The sequence below is a fragment of the Coffea arabica genome, chromosome 3e, assembly GCF_036785885.1.
Source record: "Coffea arabica cultivar ET-39 chromosome 3e, Coffea Arabica ET-39 HiFi, whole genome shotgun sequence".
NCBI classification, from domain to species: domain Eukaryota; kingdom Viridiplantae; phylum Streptophyta; class Magnoliopsida; order Gentianales; family Rubiaceae; genus Coffea; species Coffea arabica.
The window spans coordinates 2,411,726-2,432,204 of record NC_092315.1 but is presented as its reverse complement, the minus strand read 5'-3'; the positions used below and the strand labels follow the sequence as shown (position 1 = coordinate 2,432,204).

Below are 20,479 nucleotides of genomic sequence, written 5' to 3'. Positions count from 1 at the left end.
AACACATTTAGTCCAATTGATTAGTTTTGATACATTGTTATCGAAATTCGGTCACATGATTAGCACATGCTAGCAGCTAAATTTTGAAAAGATTAAAAAAATAGCATTATTTAATTACAGATCATGGCTACGAACATTTTTTTCATTTTTTTTTCTAGTTTTTTCAAACATTAGTTGTTCGGACATGCTACTCGCATGGACAGATTCTGATAACAATTTGTTAAAATCGGTTAATTGGGCTAAATATACTAAGAGATTTAAACATTTGGTACTACATTTGCTTTCATTCAAATTTTAGAGGCTAAAACCAGCTGTTCCAAATATTTGGTGCCAAAATGCAACTTTTTCTAAATTATATGTTTATTTGTATGAGATGTAAATAGAATAACTTTTTTTTAACAAATAGAACAAACAGAAATCAATTCATTTTTTCTCTAATCATTTTTTTTTGTCAAAATTTTCTCTAATCATTTCATTGAGAAATTAGGGGCATATTAAAGTTAAACATGAACCAATTGCCCAAAGACTTAAAACATAGGTGCTAATTGCTAAATAGACAAAACTTTAAGGGCACCATCTAGCATTATAACTTCTCTCAGCCCTTTGGCCCCCTGCAGGCTGCATCTTCTCTTTCAATTTCAAGTCTCCAACTCCTCCGTAGCCAGCTGTGAAGAGCTCCCCCGTAGCCAGCGGATTAACTGCTTCTCCATATAGCCTTATTATTCAGTCGTCGTTTAAATTTCAGAACTGGGTTTTTACGATTTTCCCCACCTGCTCAATATTTATCAACTCCAGAGATGTAAGTTTCAAAGTTCCTCTTTTTTTTTTGGGGGAGAAATTGAAGCTACTATTGCTTTCTTCAATCTTGTGTACTCTTTATTTTATCAATGATTGTTTTTCCAGATACCTATTTCATTGAGCTTTCATTGAGCTGAAATTTTACTATTAGCTATTTACGACACCCTTCAATGTGTATATGAAGAATTAGTAGCATTTGAATGGGAAGGCCTCCTTCATTTTTCACTAATCTCTGCATCCGCCGGACCCCGAATACCCATTTCCAAAACCCTAATAGTCAAATCCGAAACCGAAACAATAGTAATACCAGTAAAAGCAGTGCTGGGAATGGAGAATTCGTGCAAAATTCAGATGCAAATGTGGTTAAAATTCATGACTTTAAACCGCAGGGTTTTACTGAGATAGCCAAAGCGGTATCCAAGATTATCCGCAGCCGACCCCGATGGGAGGAAACCATTCTTTCAGAATTTCCAACTGTGAATTTTGTTGATCCCAGCTTCTACAATGAGGTCTTGAAGCACCAAAATAATGTATTTCTGTCTCTCCGATTTTACTATTGGATTAGTTCTCAACATGGGTTCTTGCCAGATTCTGTCTTGTGTACTGTGATTTTTAATGGACTTGTGGAGGCCAAGGCTGCTAAAATTGCACAAAATTTCCTTGGTTTTATGAGATTTATGCCGGAGCCCAATGACCTGGAGCGTTTTGCAGAGTGCCTTTGTGAAAATGGATTGATTGAGGATGCTCTTGAGGTATTTGATTATTTGAAGTGGGTAAACTACTGCCCCACATTGAAGACATGGAATTCAGCGTTGTCGGGTGCACTTCAGGCAAGAAGGGCTGATATTGTTTGGAAAGTTTATGGGAATATGATCGAAAGTGGTGTTATCGCAGATGTGGATACTACTGGATACTTGATTGATGCTTTTTGCATGGATGATAATGTTTGGAAGGGTTATGAACTTCTTCGCCAAGTTGTGAACGGTGGTCATTTTCCTTCTAGTGTCGTTTCTAATCAATTGATACGTGTATTCAGTAAGAGTGGGAATTATTCAAGAATGTCAGATGTACTGCACATTATGATTGCGATGAATCAGCCCCCAGGTATATTTACTTATCAGGAAGTTATCAATGGGCTATGCAAGAGAAATATGAAACATGAGGGTTTTCGAGTTTTTAATGATCTCAAGGATAGAGGATATGCTCCAGATCGGGTAATGTACACCACAATGATTCATGGCCTTTGCAAAATGAAATGGCTAGGAGATGCTCGGAGGTTGTGGTTTGAAATGATACAAAAGGGTATGATTCCTAATGAGTATACATACAATGCTCTCATTTATGGGTATTTTAAGATTGGTAATCTAGCAGAAGCTGAGAGGCTTTCTAAGGAAATGTGCGAAATTGGTTATGGTGAGACCACTGTGAGTTACAACACCATGATTAAGGGCCTTTGCTTGAATGGGAAAGTAGAAGCAGCTCATGACTTGTTCCAACAAATGGCTGAGAGAAATGTTGCCTGTGATGTCATCACATTCAACTCTCTGATTCAGGGCTTCTGCCAGGAAGGTAATATAGCTATGGGAACAAAGCTTTTACATGATCTTATAAATAGGGGTTTGCAACCATCAACTGCCTCGTATACAGTGCTAATTGAAAAACTTTGTGAGATGGGGCATGTTGAGGAAGGTACAGTACTCTGGAAAGATATGCAAGAAAGGGGTGTGTTACCTGCTGTCTGTAGTCATGATTCAATCATTGTTGGACTGGTTGAGCAAGGCTTTCTTGCTGAGGGGATGGAGTGGCTGAGCAATATGCTAGAGAGTCGGCGCAGACCACGGCAGGAAACTTTTGAGAGACTGATTCACTGTCTTTCTGAAGCAGATAAGTGGGGTGATGCCTTATTTGTTTTAGGTAGTATGCTGAAGATGGGGTATACCCTGAATGAGTGCATTTGCCTTTCTGTTGTGGGCAAACTCTGCAATGATAATCCCAGTGGTGTTGAGAAATGTATAGAGGATGTCCTTAGAACAGCAAATGCTTCGTAGAACTGTTTGTATTCTCGACTCTTCTACAAGAAAAAGAAAAGATCCACATTTGTTCGTATTCTTTTTTAATTTTAATTTTTATTTTTGCGTCTGTCCCCATTGTTTGTAATACCTCACCATTTATCCATTTAATCCTCCAACTGGAACTTTGTTGGATGAAGAGGAGTATGTGAATTGGAGAATCAGAATTAGGGTTCTTGAAGTACTTTTTCTTTAAAGCCAGCTTTCAATGCATGCATATATTGATCATCCGGCTACCAGTTGTCCACTGGTAGTTCCAATCTAGTAGGTAGAACAGCTCTTTTTGGGTCATTTGCACTTACTATTTAGCCGGCAATGTTGTGAAATAAGCCACAAGTATATTATTCAAGGAAAACGATAATCCCTGGAATTTCTTGGATTTGTCATATACTGATAAGGATTAAACAGCAGAGGTTTCCAGTAGCTGTTCAAAAATGCAAGGTTTATCGTCACTTGCCATGCAACAGGACAAACGGTTCATTATGTTACTCTGGAGTTGTTATTTTAGGTTCTCAAATCTGCTTAACTGATTGGAATGAAACACAGAGAGAAAAACTCACTATTTTGGAATATCTGTGTCACGACTACACAAAATTCAACAAACAATGCGAGATACCTAATTACAGTATGACAGCGCCAACAACTGAAGGTTCAGACAAGAAGATAAAATGCTGGGGAATTCTTCATTATCCAAGCGAAAATTTATCAAAGTCAGAAACTGAAGAGAGTTAAACTGGCCTCTGAAACTTCGTTGCAGAAGACAATTCACCAACACCAAATGTGTCAATGAAGCTGCTTCAAAAATCATCTCGACAGGCAGAGGAAAATGGTCAACTGACCAATGTTTGTCGTACTCATTCTAGAATTGGAGCGGTAGTCTCTGTGCACCTAATAAGGCAATAGATCGTATCCACCTACTAAAATCAGTGGAAAAATTTTTCCCCAACCAACATTTTATAGAGATATAGGTTATGTTTTGATCCGAATAAAGCTGTAAAGATATCGATATATAGCTTTCAAAAACCTTAACTTATGCTTGAAGCTCCCATCATACACGATAGCTCCAAATATCCTGCTACAATCAATGTCTAGCCTAGACCTAAGTTTGCAAACGCCCTTCCAGCTTCCTGACAAAATTGCGTTTTCTGCATTTGCGCTCGAAATTATGCTCACGTGAGAGAGGTGTATTATTTTTAGTTTGAGAAATGAGCAAATATGAGCATTAGGACCAAACTGGCTCATAATTTATATATTAGGGACTATTTTGGCTGATTTTAAATATTAGAGATAAAAAATGCTTTCATTTTTTATAAAATATTAGAGACCAATTTGACAAATTTTCATATTAAGATACGGGAAAATCGTCCAATACGTCCCTCACATTTTATGAAATGACTTTTTTCGTCCTTCACTTTTAAAAGTGTAATTTTATGTCCCTTACATATTCACATCGGTCAAATTTAGTCCCTAACTAGGTTTCCAATCATTTTTTGGCAGGAATCCATCATGTGCAAGGCACATGATTATTTTTGAAGGGTAAATTTGTCAAATTATATTTTACATAATCTAATATATAGTCCTCCACATTTTATAAAACAAATTTTTTCGTCCCTTACATTTTATAAAATGATTTTTTCATCCCTCACATTTCACAAAATGAATTTCTCCATCCCTCACATTTCAGAAAATGAATATTTCCATCCCTTACTAATTATGTGTGTAAGGGAAACCCTAAAAAAAAACCATGTGTGTGAATACATTTTGTTTAAACACATGTATATGTCTATTTGATTTTGCTTAATAATACGAATAGCATAAATATATGTATGTGTCTTTTTTATTTCACTTAACAATATAATTATACGTGATCATTTGATTTCATCTAGTATTAGCTAGTAAAAAATCTTGCATTCATTGTCAAGTTGGCCAATGAAATTATTTTCGGTCAAAATACAATAATAATATGCAAATTAAGATTCTATTGGTAAATGTTAGTCATAATCATACAAAAAGAGAAGATAGCCCACAAGTTAGGTCCAATTACATGTGTTTATGCTATTATTATTAAACAAAATCAAATAGACATATACATGTGTTTAAAAAAAATGTATTCAAACACATAATTAGTGAGAAATGAAAAATTCATTTTTTGAAATGTGAGGAATGGAGAAATTCATTTTGTGAAATGTGAGGGATGAAAAAAATCATTTTATAAAATGTGAGGGATGAAAAAATTTATTTTATAAAATGTGGAGGACTATAGATCAGATTATGTAAAACAAAATTTGACAAATTTACCCTTAAAAAATGATCACGTGCCTTGCACATGATGGATTCCGGCCAAAAAATGATCGGAAACCTAGTTAGGGACTAAATTTGACCGATGTGAATATGTAAGAGATATAAAATTACATTTTTAAAAGTAAGGGACGAAAAAAGTTATTTTACAAAATGTGAGGGACGTTTTGGACGATTTTCCCTTAAGATACCTATACCTCAATTGATCACTAATAGTAATGATAATTTCAGAAACCTTCCCTGAGATTTCTGACAATTTTACTGAACTCTCCTGAGATTTAAAAAATTACACATACCTTCCTTATCATTTAAAATGATAATTTTACCCTTAAATATTTTAATGAAATTCTTTTATTTGGTATGCTTATACTTAGAATGAGTTTTAAAATTATTTTTTCATTCTTTTTCCTTCTTATTGCTTTTTTAAAAAATTTTCACCAATAAAACTGTAAAACTATCACTATTGCCTTTAGATTTCTATTATAATCAAATGTGGAACTAGCGATTTTTTTAACGAGTTAATTTTATATGTAATCCAATATTTTTGCTGATCTTTGTTTCCAATTTTTTTTGTATTAAAATTAACAATAAATCAAAAAATAAAATGGCCCAAAAGTACTACTAAATTATGATAATCCCACTATTCCAAAAATTTATAAATTCTAAATGAATTATTTCAAAATTTTCTTTTCTATCTTATAAATCTAAATCCATAATAAAATATCATCAAAAATATCATATCATAGTAATAAAATTATTATTATTATAGTTGTTTATCAAATAGTAAATATGGACATGAAAATTTTGGCACCTTTTCCTTATAATTATACTAAATAATCTTATAATTGTATAGAAAAATAAATTAAAACTCATTCCAAAAGAGCATTGTTGGGTATTCATTTAAAAAATTGTCCAAATCAATATTATTTTAAGATTTTGTTACTAAAACTATCAAATTAAGGGACATAAGTGTAATGTTTCAAACCTTAGGGAAGCTTAATTTAAATTATTAGAAACCTCGAGGTAGGTTTCTGAAATTATCCCCCAATAAGTTTTCAGTATTCAATTCCGGCACATGCCTGATAGCGGTTATCTTTCGGGGGCAATTATTACTGCATATCAAGTATAACCAACAAATAGACAAATTCCTAAAACCCTGGCAATTCTCCCCAGAGACTCTCGTTTCCAACTTTGAGAAAAGCATACCTAGGGTTATGATAATTTGGTTGAATCGGTGAAATGGTGACCCTTGAGGAAGTTCCCCCAGTTGATTCTGAAGCCGGAGAGTCCGCTCAGTGTTGCACTGGCGCCGGTCAAGGAGGTTCATTATCGATCAATTTTACACTTTTAATAATTTGATGTGGATGATATCTGATTCTCTGCGTTTTTGCTCTTCTTTTTTATAATATATAGCAAATCTTTTATCTTCAGCCGTTCCATCATGTTCGGAGCTTGGAAATTCTGAATCTTTAATTGTAAGTTCCTTTAGTGAAGATCTTGCTAAATTATTATAGTTTTATACTGGTGTTTGGTTTTCTTGGTGATTGAATTCAACCACCAGAATTCTTGAGGAGAAACTTTTAGCCTTGGTTGTGAGAAAATTGTCTAAATTTTTTTTTTTTTTTTGAATGTTATAGGGGATTCCTTCCTTAGTTTGTGCCACAAACTCCCAATACAACACTTCTGATGAAGAAGACAATCGTCGTAAACTAGGTTCATTTCTGATCACATTTAACGTTTTTAATTGCATTTGATGTGGAATTTTAATTTGATTCTCTGCATTGCTTTAAGATTGTTTTGTGATATTCTGAATCAGATTTACCATATTCCAAGATTGCCTCTCCCGTCCTGTCATGGTGCAGGGAGGTGAAGTCGCTGATTGTAAGTTACTGTCTCAAAATTTGTACTGTTATGTAGAAAGGGGAAGATTTAAAGAATTTATCAGTTAGGCAGAATTTCAGTTGTTTTAAGACCATGTTGACTCACTTGGACCTTCTTTATCAATTTTACTTATCATGTAAAATAAATTAGATATTTGCTTTTGCAATGCATTCTTACATGGTGAAGAATCAATGAATCATGGCACAATTGCCTACTTTATCTGTGGTCCAGCTCAGGTTTGGAGCTACTTGAAGACTCTTCTTATTCAAGCAAATTTTGTGAAATCATTTGGTAGATTCACTTGGAAATTGTGTACGTATAAATTGATTGCACTTACAATTAGGGTAGGCAAAAATTACTCCTTACGTCATATGCAGTCTGTAACAAAACACATTACCTCAAATCTTTCAATTCTCCATTTATAGCACTACTTTTTTTTATATGAGGTACCAGATTTTTGTTGATTGTTTAGGATGGGTAGAAACAAATTTCAAAGGCAACATCCTTTTCACTGTGACATAAAAACAGGTTAAGAAATGGAATGACTTGATCTTATCACAATTTGATCACTCTGGAATATATTAATTTTATTATTTCAACAAATGATTATTTTGAATGGCTTGGAAGTGTTAAGATTGTCATTATCATGCATTGTTTCAGCCGTCAAGCTTCAGGAATGCATGATGAATTATCTTGTCATTATTTGCCTCTGCACATAATGAGTTAGTGGTGTTAATATTTGCTGAATGTTAATACATGTTGATCTGTCATTGCTTTGACTGATATCGATTCCGTTTAGAAAATAAGGATTGGAATAATTTTTTAGGCTACAAATACAATGGATGGTCCTCAAACGCAGAGGTTGCTGGGGCAAGTTGCTAAGGAAATGCTGATTCATGGTTTTGCTGGCTTTCACTTGTTAACCGAAAATGGAAATGCAGCCAGCAGGTCTTCCTTTACGGGGAACGCAAAGATTTTCCATGGTGAAAAGATTGAAATTACAGTTGACATCAGTTCTCCTGCAAGTGCACAGCAAAATATTAACGAGAATGGTGGTCAATCTGAGCAAGCCAACAGTGGTCCCAATGCCCCTATTCGCAGCAGACGGGAGAGGGAGGAGAATACCGGGGAGAGAAAAGTGTGTGTGGGTGTGCAGATCCTGTGTGGAGCAGCTGGGATTGCACTAGTTGTGGGGGTAATATGGATGGGCTGCGAGGTGCACAGCTTATTTAAAGCTGGGAAAGCAGTCTTAGGGTCTGGGAGAGCAGCAGTTGATGGGTGGCTAGCCAATGGCTGCCCACCATTAGTCAATAGCTTGGTAGATTCTGTACAATTTCGAATGTTTGGCAGTCAATAGCTTCGTATGTCAATAGCACGGTGGATGCTTATACAGTATGGTATGGTTGTCTTTACCCTTTTTGTGGTCAAAGACTGACACGATGCAGAACGAAGTCAGTGAATGATGTCATGCCAGTCCCGAAAATGTGCAGAGCAACGTGGCTTTTTGGTCAAGAAAATGTTAGAAAAAAAAACGTGGCTTTTTGGTTCTGTGACCAAAAAAGGACGGTGAATTGTAGTAAATCCCGTGAAGTTTTGGTAGAGTTGCACTTTGTCTCCCACAGTTTTTCCATCAAATACTCTTGACCCGTGGATCTCGACCCATTTTTCATTCTTCCATTTATTTTCTTTTCTGTTGCTCATCCAATTTATTTCTTTTCTTGCCATCAAAATTTTCATTTTCTCTGTACGCATTTTACTTTCTTTTTTTTTTCTTTATCCACCTCTTAAAGAAAATAATATTGAAAATGAAATTTTAGAAATATTTAAAAATCAAATCTCCTTCAGTTACTTAGGTGTACCAACCTATGCATTAGTTCACCTTATGCATTCGTATTTTGCTTATATAAGTGAGAGTAACAAAATTGTAAAATTTGAAGGTAAAAGCAAAGCAAAATTAAACTAAATAAACACATAACCTAAATTGACCAAGATGGGGGAGTTTTGGCAAGAACGAGATGAACGAATAATAGAAGAAAAAAATTTAATGAAGTAAGGAAATGAGCCTCTAATACAAGCAAAACCATAAGCTGAATAATATAAAACTCAGCTACTAATTCCCTTCAATTTAATATTTTTACACTAGGATTGATAACTGAACTGAATGAACTTCCAGCTCATTAGTCAATTGATTCAAGTCAAACTTTCAACTTTTTTAAATTTATTTTGATCTTTAAAAAAACTAAATAATACTAAATTCAAATATTTTAATGTTGACTAGTACAAGCTCTTTAAAACTGTGCTCTTTTGCTTCTTTTCTGATTTTATTTCAAAAATTAATTTGAATAATAATGTATTAGTTTCCTCTTTTGATTCACTATACTTTTTGGAAATTGAAATATGGTAAAGTAATACTACATTTTATTGTGTACATTACTAAGATGACCACATGCTTCATAAAATGACAAACATAACCTTTGTTTATAATTAGTGATATAAATTTTTTGGATTAATCATTACACTAAGGGTCCGTTTGTTTCGGGTGAAAATGTTTTTCAGAAAAATATTTTCCTAATTTCCCGTATTTGGTTGCACAAAAGTTACTGAAAACATTTTCCTATATAAAATATTTTCACTCATCTTATGGAAAACAACTTCCCTTCCAAACTTACTGAAGTTGTTTTCTGAAATGCATGCATCCCGCATGTAGTATGTTCCAAACTTACTGAAAACATCTTGTAGTATGTTTTTTTTTTTTTTAGTGTAAACAGGAGGACTCGAACCCAAGACCTCTTCCTTACACTCCCTCCCCCGTACCACCAAACCCAACCCAACCCAACCCTCCCCCTAGTATATTAAAAAAAAATAAAAAATCTCATCCTGCTCATCCTATGCTAGTAATTAATTATGTATAATAGGGACATTCTTTTCTAGATAAACTTTCAGCAGTGAGAGTGCAAGATATATGTCACAATAAGCATTGCATGTGATTGATATTTGACACTAAATGGCCAGCAATTTGTTTATTGCTTAAGGAGATATTTTTTATTCATACATACATTTCTCCAAGATTTTTTAAAGTTAAACAATGAGATAAATTTTCTTATTTTGCATGGGAAGAAGTATGTAGTTATAATGTGTAGAAAGTAAAGATAGAGATAAAAGTGAAAATATTTCAAAAGTTAAACAAATACCAGAAAAATGAAGTAAGAAAATATTTTCAATAAGCTAACCAAACACCTGAAAATGATAAAAGTGAAATGATTTTCATGGAAAATTACTTCCACGGAAAATATTTTCCCAAGGAAAACATTTTACTTCCAACCAAACAGACCCTAATAGCGTGTGTTAGTGCATTGAGATACATATTACATCATCCAAACTTGAATTTGAGTTCCACATTTTGCACATGTTGCATGTATAAATAAACCCACTAGTTTATATATATATAAATAGTGTACAAAATATTTATCCATATATTTTTTGAATAAATCTTTTATACACCATTAGTATAAACTCATTTTATACTAACGGTTCATTATTGTGTGCCAATTCATTAATGAAGGTGTGTAACTCGTTGGGTAACTAGTTTTAGCTTCTTTCATTAATGAAAATGTAAGTGTTTTTTTCTTTTTTATAAATGGGAGGTCTTGAAAGATATAAGTATAGTCTGAACGATAGCACATAAAAACTTTGGAACGACTGATTTGAATAGGAGATTATTTGGGATAATTTTTTGGAAAAAAAAAATTGTAGCATTCTTTTGAAGTGATGTATGTGAGATAAAAAAAAAAATTGTTAAAAATAGTTTATGATACATGCAAATAAATTTCTAAAATATTAAATTACATAGAAATTAATTAAATAGAGTTTAGTACAAATAAAAAATCAACAGCTTAATAGAATTAGAAATTTATAACTTTATCTCAACTAAAACTATGAAAACTCATGAAAATCAATTTCGAGAAAAACCTACAGGTCTATCCTTCCATTGCCTTTGTTTTCATGCTTTTGCTTTCTAAATGTATTTACTTGTCCACTTTCTTCAATCTGTTCCCACTTATTTTAGCATGGTAAATTGAAGTGAAAATCACGTGTCCCAATTCAAATCTCAAAATCCATACCTTTGTAGATCTCCAAAATTTTCTCTCTCTACATCTAATTACAAATATGTATATCTTTCCATAGCTTGAAGAGAAATTTTCTTTTCCCTACATGATCCATGATTTCATGCCTCCCTGGATCCAAAAATTTTTTCCAAAATTTTCTTAGTTTATATCAGTTCCTCCACATTGATAAAAATATCTATTAGTCTTATTTTAATTACGAAACGATGATGGTTGAGGTCTATTGGTGGTTTGGATAATGCAAAAGTCAAATAGAAGTTATAGATGCTAGAGGGTAGGAAATTAGAAGAGAAGAACAAATCTTTTGCAGAATTATTCGTGAAATATACCAGGTTTATTTTTAGACATAGTTTATTAAAAAGAAAATGATTTTCATAAACTAATAAACTTGCTATGACATCTATCTAAAGTTAATTTACAATAAAAGAAGTTAATTTACGTTGATGATATATATAAAATTCATTCTATATTTTCTAGCATTATATATTTGGAAGACTAAATTAAAAAATCTCCTCACTGCATGTGACTAAACTGAAGTGTTTAATTCAAATTGAGATTTTTATTGGGGATCAAATCGATACTTTCAGAGTATTTCAAATGACCAAATAGAAACTTTTCCAATTCGACTCAATTAAATTGAGATTTTGGAATTCAAAAGACTAAACGAAATTTACCAATAGCCAAACTGGCTAGTTGACTTTTCTTTATAGCCATAGGGTTAAAAACAAAAAAGTCCCATGTGGTATATATAATATACAAAAAAATCTCTCGTGATTTCAAAACATACAAAACGATATCTCATGTTTGAATTAAATTGTAAACTAATAGAATTTGTTAAAGTTAACGAAAATGACAGTTTCGACTATTAAACTTACTAGATTCCATTAAGTTTATCGTTAAATTTACCGGATTCCGTTAAGTTTAACGAATTCTGTTAGTTTATAATTTAATTCAAAACATGAGATGTCATATTGTATGTTTTGAAACTACGAGGGATTTTTCTATGTATTAGGCATACCACAAGAATTTTTTTGTTTTTAACCCATAGTCATATTAAATGGGTGGCAAACTTTTATTACTATAGGATAGAGCACCCGGTTTCTAGTTTGTGAATGTCCTATTTAATACCATATATGAAGCAGTGTTTGTTGCGTTGTCTAGTTTCTAGTGGTTGAATATGTTTTTACCATGAAATGTTAGAAACTACTACACTATTTTGTAGAATTTACTCCTATCCCGATAGTAGTTTATGGATTCTCAAACTTGGCAACTTCTACTCATGCTTTAGATTAAGTTCTCAATACTTTTGCTTAGTATCGGATTAAAATATCCTCCAGCTCCAGCTTGGCAACCATTAGAGGCTTCCCAAGTCAAGAAACCCTTTAATTCAATACTCCTGCAAATCGATACTAGGCCTATCAACGGTCCGGGTCTAGATCTGGATCTATGAAATTATTGCGGGTATGGCCGTATAGGTAGGGATTTAATTCTGTTACTCAGACCCCAATCCGGATCCGTTTTGTCAAATAAAAAAGGGTCGGATACGGAATATAGTATTTTACTCCGTATTAGACCCGGATCTGGATATAAATGGATTAATAATTTAAAAAATATATATTTATCAATATAATTTGATTAGGATGATGTATTTGAGTAAAGTCAATTTTGATTTTCTTTTCTTATTTGGCTTTTTTTGTATTAGTTAAAAATTAGTTTACAAATATATTTTTTCTTATTTTTATTAGAAAATTGTAAGTTTTGATAAATTTTTTCGGGTATACCCGACCCGGATCCAGATTCGGAACATAGAGTAAATGACCGGTCGGGTAAACGGATCGGATCCGGTCCGTATGGTATTCGGGTTTGGGATAATAAATTTCGACCCGGACCCGACCCGTTGACAGGCCTAATCGGTACCAACGTCACATGATTATTTGAAAAGATAATTTAGTAATATTATGTCAATGATATCCAATACTATCAGACAAAAACCTGGCAAACCATATAGAATAGCACGAAAAAACCATATCATGAGTGTACACTGATCTCGGAGCAAGCATCCAAAATAAGTTGTTTCAAGATGCAGATTCATATTTGCATATGCCAATTGACAGCCTAGCCCAGTTAATCGGTCATGTAGGAAATTAAACTAAGCTGTATTTGGTTTCCTAATTTTTTTTTGTGTCTTGTTTATTTAGTTTCCATATTGGATTAGAAAATTTAAAATCAATTTCCAAGTAAGTTTCGGTTTACAATTATATTTGTTTTAGAAAGGTTTGGAGTTTAGAAAGGTTTGGAGTTTATAAATACTATCAGTCTAGTAGGTTATTACTTAAAGAGTTGAATTGAATTATAAGAATAGATTTGAGAGAAAGTCTCATAATTAAAATTTGGGAGAAAGACTCGTAGTTAAGAGTTGTGAGTGATCGTGAGCGAAACGTTATAACTTAATATTTATTATTATTGGATATTGAATTAGTAAATTATTGAGTATTTACTTGTGTGTTTATTTTCCTTATCTTCTCACATATTTTTATGTGTGTCAGAATTATACGTGTTAGAATTGCTTCCGCTGTGTTGTGCTGTGCCCGCTTAATTTATTTTTTCGTGCTAGCAGGTCAGTTGCCAATTTGCCCTTTTATTTTTCAAAAACCTGAAATATTTCGTTTAAACTTTAAACCATTAAGGGAAGTTCGCTCGGTTAAAGGGAAAAGAGTCCCAATGGCCATCTAATTCTTTTCCAGGTAAAGTTTTAGTCCTCAAATAATTAACGGTAAAGTTTTGACCCTCGATCTAATAACATAGCATAATTGTGGCCCTTCTGTCAAATCCAACAGTTAAAATTGATGGAAGCATCATCTCGTGCGACGCGCGACCAAATATCAAAGGCATTATGGTTTCTTTCTGAGGGAACAAGTTCAGGATGTCGCTGGGTCTTCCGGTGGCGGCAACAGTGAACTGAGCCGATAACAATGGGGCAAAGAACCTCTACATCATTTCGGTGAAGGGGATCAAGGGTAGGCTCAACAGGCTCCCTTCTGCTCTCCGTCGTTGTCTTCGAGAGCATGAGTGCCAAAACTATCGTTGTTTTCGGCCTTGGGTCCTCCCCAATTCCTCAAAAGAAGTATTCATTTTTCAATTGGTTTTTTTTTGCCATCAACATGGGTGCACTCTTGGATATTACTCTTCTAGTTTATGTGCAAATGAAGAAGGGCTGGAGCTGGGGATTTGTGGTTCTAACTGTGGCAATGTTTTGCTCTATCGTCATCTTGGTCGCGGCTTCTCAAAATATCGTTACCAAAACCCAATGGGAATTGCCTTTACTAGATTTGTTCAAGTCATTGTGGCTTCTATGAGGAACCATTTTAAAGTGGTCAAATTTGAACCAGGAGTTCGGCTTTATGAGGTCCCGACTGAAAATTCTGATATATTTGGTGCTCGGAAGCTTCTTTACACTGAACAATACAGGTTAGGTTTCAATTAACCTTTTTCTCCGGATTATTCACCCGAGGAATCATCAATTTCCTCAGATCACATATCTCTTACTCATGGGTGCTCCCCAATTCCAACCCCGAGAGAGGAGCAAACCTCCCCGCCGCGCAGCCCACCTGGGAAATTGCCTCCCAAGCCTCTGCTGCCAATGCCAGCTATCAATCGCTATGTCGTAGGCGAGCCCTTCTCAGTGTCCAAGATGACAAATTCAGGTAGGCAAGGAGGAAGGGGATCAAGGGTAGGCTCATTTCGGTGAAGGGGATCAAGGATTTGCTATCACTGGGCCAATTAGGAAGGAGTGTGTTGATCTCTGGCCTAGGATTGCTAGTGCTGCTACTAAATACACTAAACACTTCTTACAGGTAATTAGCCTTTTATGTCAAAAAAAAAATTGAGGTCATTGGCAAAGAGCAGAGGGAGGTCTTCCCTTAGAGTCCTCACAGCCAGACCCAGGCTAACAAAGAAATCATCCCTGTAGTCATGCTGCTTATTATCGTGAGGAGAAGCAAGAGCAATAGTAGCCATGGCGGTGGCACAGGTGATGGGGTGGTGGACGAGGGAGGTGCTTGGTAAACCATTCAGAAACTATAATACCCTTGATATTTTGTCGCGTGTCTCACGAGATAATGCTTTCTGTTAATTTTAATTACTGGATTTGATAGAAGGACCACGAATATGCTATTTTATTAGATCGAGGGTCAAACCTTTATTGTTAATTATTGGAGGGTTAAAATTTTACCTGAGAAAGAGTTGGAGGGCATTTAAACTCTTTTTCCCTCGGTTAAATCGAGATTGGAGGCTGGAGGTGTTCACAAGAGCAGCTCGCTCATTTTATTCTTAGAATTTTTAAAATGAAATATTTTACATTTTAAAGGTGAAAAAACTCGAATAATTGCTAAACCGGTTCAAAGCCCGAAGCCTGATATAGAAGGGCTCCGCTTCCGCTTGAACTTTAAAGTGCCAGGCCCCGACCACGTAAATATTTTTGGGCCAGGTCTCGGGCTGAGTGAAACCCGAACCAAAGTGCCCAAATTTACAGGCCTATACTCCTCCATTTCTTAGTTGGTGATTAATAATGTGAAAACTAATCTAAAGCAGGAGGGATTAGAATTTAGGAAGACTTCTATGCCGCTTCACCTTTGTTCTCTCTGTTTATTCCCGTCTCCTTCTGTCCTATTTATTGTATAATAACATCAAAGTTATAACGAAAACAAGGAGAATGGAATATAGATCTTCACAAATTTCAGTTTATTTGAAAGGATTGCTGAGTTTTATGTGTATGCTTTCTTTCTAATGTTCATGGTTCTTTTTTTTTTTCTCTTCTTTTCTCCAATATATGATTTGTCCATCGTGCTGCTTCTGGCACAAAAATCAAGTCTTTCGTGATTTTATTTGTTTTTTTGTTCGTAATGGAAGATGTAAAAGTTGCATCTTTGTGATGGTATTTGTGTTGTAAACAGTGAAAGGATTTATTTACCACGTTAAATAACTGTTTTTCCAACTTCTGCATTCCCTTTTTTGGTTTTTCGTTTTTTTTGGTTCTTTTTTTCGGGGAGAAGAAGAGGGGACGGGGGTTGCCGGTCAACATTTAGGATATGATATAAAGTAATTTTTAGGTGGTCACATTAAGAGATTTTGGTCGATATTAACATGTGCGTTTATAAGAGTTCGATGGCTCTGACAATGAATCATACCGAACTTGTTTTTACGGGATCGTCTTGTTCTAACTTCTAATCAACGTATAGGCAGTGAATTGTTCTTTTTTGGTTCTGGGGATTATCGGCAGCATGGCTGATAATTGAAGCTTTTGTTCCTGTCTTTGGTTGGCTTGAGGCTAGCGGAAAATAAATTGTAAAAATTGCATCTTTCTTACTATTTTTGTTAGCAACGAGGAATATAAGGAGTTCCCCCCAACCCACCTTAAATTTTTGGATGCGTGGCCGGTTCATTTTAGTCAATTTTGCTAATCAACATATGGAAATTGAATTTTGCTATTTCTATATATTTTGGTTTTCGGTATTTTGTTTGAGGAGCTAATCAGTTAGGGTAATGAATGATCCAAAAGATCAGCTCATATTTCTTTTCTTTCTGTTTTGGTAATCAACTTTGGGCATCATGTATGTGATCTTGCTGGGGGAAACTTTAATGTTATATAAGATAGGGCAGATTCAGTGCCACGTGAGATAGTATAGTTTGGGCTTTCTTTATTTCAACATGGGATTCTAGGAGAAATTTTTTGACAATCCATTATGCTACTCCTTATTTGTTTTGGCTGATCGGAGCTTAATAAATATGCTTGTCAAAATGGAGAATTTCCAATTTCTTGTGATCTGTTGTTTTCTTGGTTGAGAGTTGATACAACTATGTGGTTTGGATGTTAATTATGCCGATGTATTGATGAGTGGACAGTTTTACTTCTATCACTGTTTTTAGGTCCTGAGATTTAGGAATAGCAATGTACTGGTCTGGACGTGAAGCTTGGCCTTTGCTGGTCTTGGCAGGGACTGGGGCTGCCATTGGAATAGCAATAACATCATGTGGTCTATGGGGAAAAGTAGGTTTTGTAGTAAAGAAGAGAAGAGACTACGTTTTAAAGGTATTTTCGGCTTTCTTGGGTTATCCTGGTAACTGAATTGTGCAATTTCAGTCCATTTAAACTTACTACAACTAATATGTAATGATATTCATTTCGTATTTTCTTGTCTCGGGAAAAAGATTTATCATATAATGCTTTTGTTATAATAACTTGTTAAGTTGTTATCAACTGTATTGTTCTCTAGGGGAACCAGAAACCATCAGAAAAAGTTTGTTGATGTAATAATTTTGTGCTTCTTTTTTATCATAATATAAATGGTAAATTTGCTTTCCTTTTAACACTTGTGTTTTGCTTGTGTTTTACTAATTAGGTTGCATACGGTGACATGCAAGATGATAGAATCAGTCAACTGCCAGATGATATTCTATCAATGATCCTCTCACACTTGGACTTGGTTGAAGCTATTCGGACTAGAATTTTGTCAAGAAGGTGGAAGAACATTTGCAAACTTAGGTCTAGTCTAGACTTTGATTGCAACAGGATGTTTGGAGAGAATGGGCATCATCATAATGGTAGACATAGCCATAAGCTTAGGTTTTTGAAAGCTGTATATCACTCTTTACAGCTATATTCCAGTCAAAACATAACTAGGCTCTCTTTGACATGTTGTTTGGGGAAAAAATTTGCAGCTGATTTTAGTAGATGGATCCAATCTGATGCCTTAAAAGGTGTACAGGAACTTATGCTCAGTTTCCACTCCTGTAACTGTGTTGATGAGTATGGTTTCCCTCTGCCTTTTCAGCTGCTTTTTGAAGCAGCTTCATTGACCCGCTTGAAATTGATGAGTTGTGTTCTGCAATCAAGTTTCAGATGCCATAATAACTCTCTTCGGTTTCTGACTTTGGTAAAGGTTCCCTTGGATAATGGAGAATTTCCTATCATTTTATCCTCTTGTTTGAACCTTCAGGGGTTGGTAGTGTCGCACTGTAAAGTTCCTCCTAAGTTAGATATATCTGGTCAATGTCTCCGATTGAGATCTTTATATATTGAATTTTGTCCAGGGTTGGAGGAGATAGATATTTGTGCTGGAAACCTTTATTTATTTTCCTGTTATACTGATCAAATTATTAGATGCTCACTCCAGTTTGTTCCCAAATTGGAAGAGTTGTCTCTCAGCTTTAATGGTAATGGTACGGTGCCTTGTGTGTTTCGTGAAGTTGCAAAGTCCTGTCCTCGGTTAAAAGAATTACTTGTCCAAACTAAAACCGATGAGGTTTGTACAGATGCCATATGAATAATCTTTCTTCTGCTTCATTATTCTGTTTTTTGTGCTGATGGCTGTGCCTTTTCTTTCTCCCATTGATTCAGCTACTATACATGCCTGCTAAGATGAATACGTTCAGCAACCTTACGATGTTAGCCTTATTGATGACGTTCAAGGTTCAAGCTGATTTGCAAAATGTTGCTCATATTATTGATGCCTGCCCACTTTTAGACCTACTTCATCTCATGGTAAGTTCTTGTGTTCCTTTTTCCCTTTTCTGAGGCTGAGGGGTTGGGGGGGGGGGGTTTATATCCGTCTGCAGTTTTGCAAAAGAATAACCATCCCATATTAGTTACCAACTAGGTACTTGTATCTAAAACCGTGCCCAGTCAAGGTTTACCTTGAAATCCTGGGCAATTTCTTGGACCAGGGGCTGGAAGCTCCGTCTTTTTTTTTTTTTTTTTGATACTTATAATAGGACTTTCTGTTTCAATTAATTAAAAAGGCATAATAATAAGAAGAAAAATTACTCAATCATCTTATGGTTAGTTTCATTCTCTTTGACATTTGGTTTCTTGGTCTGGGATTGTTTCAAAGGAGCCTTTAAACTTGAGTATGATGGGAAGAGGGCTGGTTATCGGACTGAAGCTGATGGTAACAGTAGTCAAATGTTTCTTGGCGTGAGGACACCACTATTCTTCTTATTACCTCATGAAATGTAGCAAAATGGATAGTGTTTTTGAAGCATATGCACTTGAAATTCTTTTAGATGGTGTAGATTGCAGAGCAATTTTGTTGAAGCGGCTTCTTGCTTTAAGCCAGTAGTCTTTCTGGTATCTTTAGGTAGACACATTGAGAATCTTTAATTCTTCATGCGTATCCAAAATATAATATGGGTGACCGACCACTCTTGTGATTAGCTTTTTGATGTCTTATTTATTATGTTGGAAAGGGCAATAATTATTGAATGGTTGGTTGCTCGTATCCAAAGTTTATTTTTTTTTAGTATCCTAAAATTTATTATGTTTACAATACTTTTGTTGATGTGATCTGCAAATAGTAGAAATTAAATGGATCTTTTAATGGTTGCAGGCAAGATCCCCTCGTTACATTGAACAGAGAGGAGGAACGTGGCCTTGTAGGCATCATGGTCACCTTAAAGGAGTGGCATTTGATGGTTTTGGTGGAACGAGATACGAGATAGAATTTGCTTCTTATGTGCTACAAACTGCTGCAGCACTTGAAAAAATGTGTATTTATTCTAAATATAGAACTTTTAATGAACATTTTAGATGGCAAGACCATGTAGATTATGTGATGAAGGATGAGGGGCGCCGGTTGATATACAAACAACTAGTGGGGCAAGCCCTCTCTAGTAAAGTGGAGTTAATCATCGAGTGACCAGTATAGGTTTTCAGTTGGTTCTTACATGTGCCATTTTTATGTCGCGTGCTGTACTCTTCAGCTTCTTCTCTTATTAATGGTGGTGGTCAGTGAAGATGATAATAGACATCCTCCGAATTGCAGCTTATATGTAAATCCATATGACTTACAAGTCTGGTTCGTGCAACCCTGCACTGCACCGAGGAGAAGAATGAATTCTCTCCTCATCATTAATAATACTCCCTCCGTCTTACTTTTTCATCTGTCTCAAATTGTAGTCCACTTTCCAATTGAAGAATGTAGTTGTATTTTAATTTTCCTAAAATACTCTTATTCAATGTAAGTAGTTGTTACTATAAATCTATCCCATTTAATGAGAGTTGATTCTTTTTTTGCCATCAATTCAAGTTCTCATAAAGTTGTATCATATTTAATGTGAGGGTATTTTAGGAAAATAGCAATTTAAATTTACTTTTCCAACAAAGTTAATTGCTTTTTTTTTAAAATTATGTGAAAAAAGAAACATGACTATTAAAGTAGGACGGAGGGAGTAATATTTAGTGTCAAGATTTGTACATAAATCGTTATTGTCTAAACCAGAGTGAAACAAACTAGCTAGAGTCAAAACATCTTC

At 34.7% G+C, this 20,479-nt stretch overlaps 3 protein-coding genes across 5 annotated transcripts; all 3 read left to right on the top strand.

Annotated features, from left to right (window-relative positions):
- The first annotated feature begins 602 nt into the window (after window positions 1-602).
- LOC113736812 (uncharacterized) lies at window positions 603-2,904 on the top strand. The gene has a single exon (XM_027263975.2). The coding sequence runs from the start codon at window positions 999-1,001 to the stop codon at window positions 2,844-2,846; it is 1,848 nt and encodes a 615-aa protein (XP_027119776.1). The 5' UTR covers window positions 603-998; the 3' UTR covers window positions 2,847-2,904.
- Window positions 2,905-6,257: 3,353 nt separating this feature from the next.
- On the top strand, window positions 6,258-8,708 carry LOC113736797 (uncharacterized). 2 transcript variants are annotated; one of them, XM_027263955.2, is made up of 5 exons: window positions 6,258-6,486; window positions 6,597-6,640; window positions 6,803-6,878; window positions 6,982-7,046; window positions 7,873-8,708. In XM_027263955.2, exons 1-5 carry the CDS (start codon window positions 6,405-6,407, stop codon window positions 8,401-8,403), a joined length of 798 nt encoding a protein of 265 aa, XP_027119756.1. In that variant the 5' UTR covers window positions 6,258-6,404; the 3' UTR covers window positions 8,404-8,708. The 2 variants fall into 2 exon arrangements, with proteins under 2 accessions (XP_027119756.1, XP_027119755.1); XM_027263954.2 differs by having other exon boundaries at window positions 6,579-6,640.
- Window positions 8,709-15,735: 7,027 nt separating this feature from the next.
- On the top strand, window positions 15,736-20,104 carry LOC113738179 (uncharacterized). 2 transcript variants are annotated; one of them, XM_072084266.1, is made up of 5 exons: window positions 15,736-15,939; window positions 17,164-17,258; window positions 17,569-18,471; window positions 18,567-18,710; window positions 19,555-20,104. In XM_072084266.1, the coding sequence occupies exons 1-5, from the start codon at window positions 15,882-15,884 to the stop codon at window positions 19,861-19,863; spliced, it is 1,509 nt and encodes a 502-aa protein (XP_071940367.1). In that variant the 5' UTR covers window positions 15,736-15,881; the 3' UTR covers window positions 19,864-20,104. The 2 variants fall into 2 exon arrangements, with proteins under 2 accessions (XP_071940367.1, XP_027121203.2); XM_027265402.2 differs by having other exon boundaries at window positions 15,763-15,939; window positions 17,096-17,258.
- Window positions 20,105-20,479: the final 375 nt, after the last annotated feature.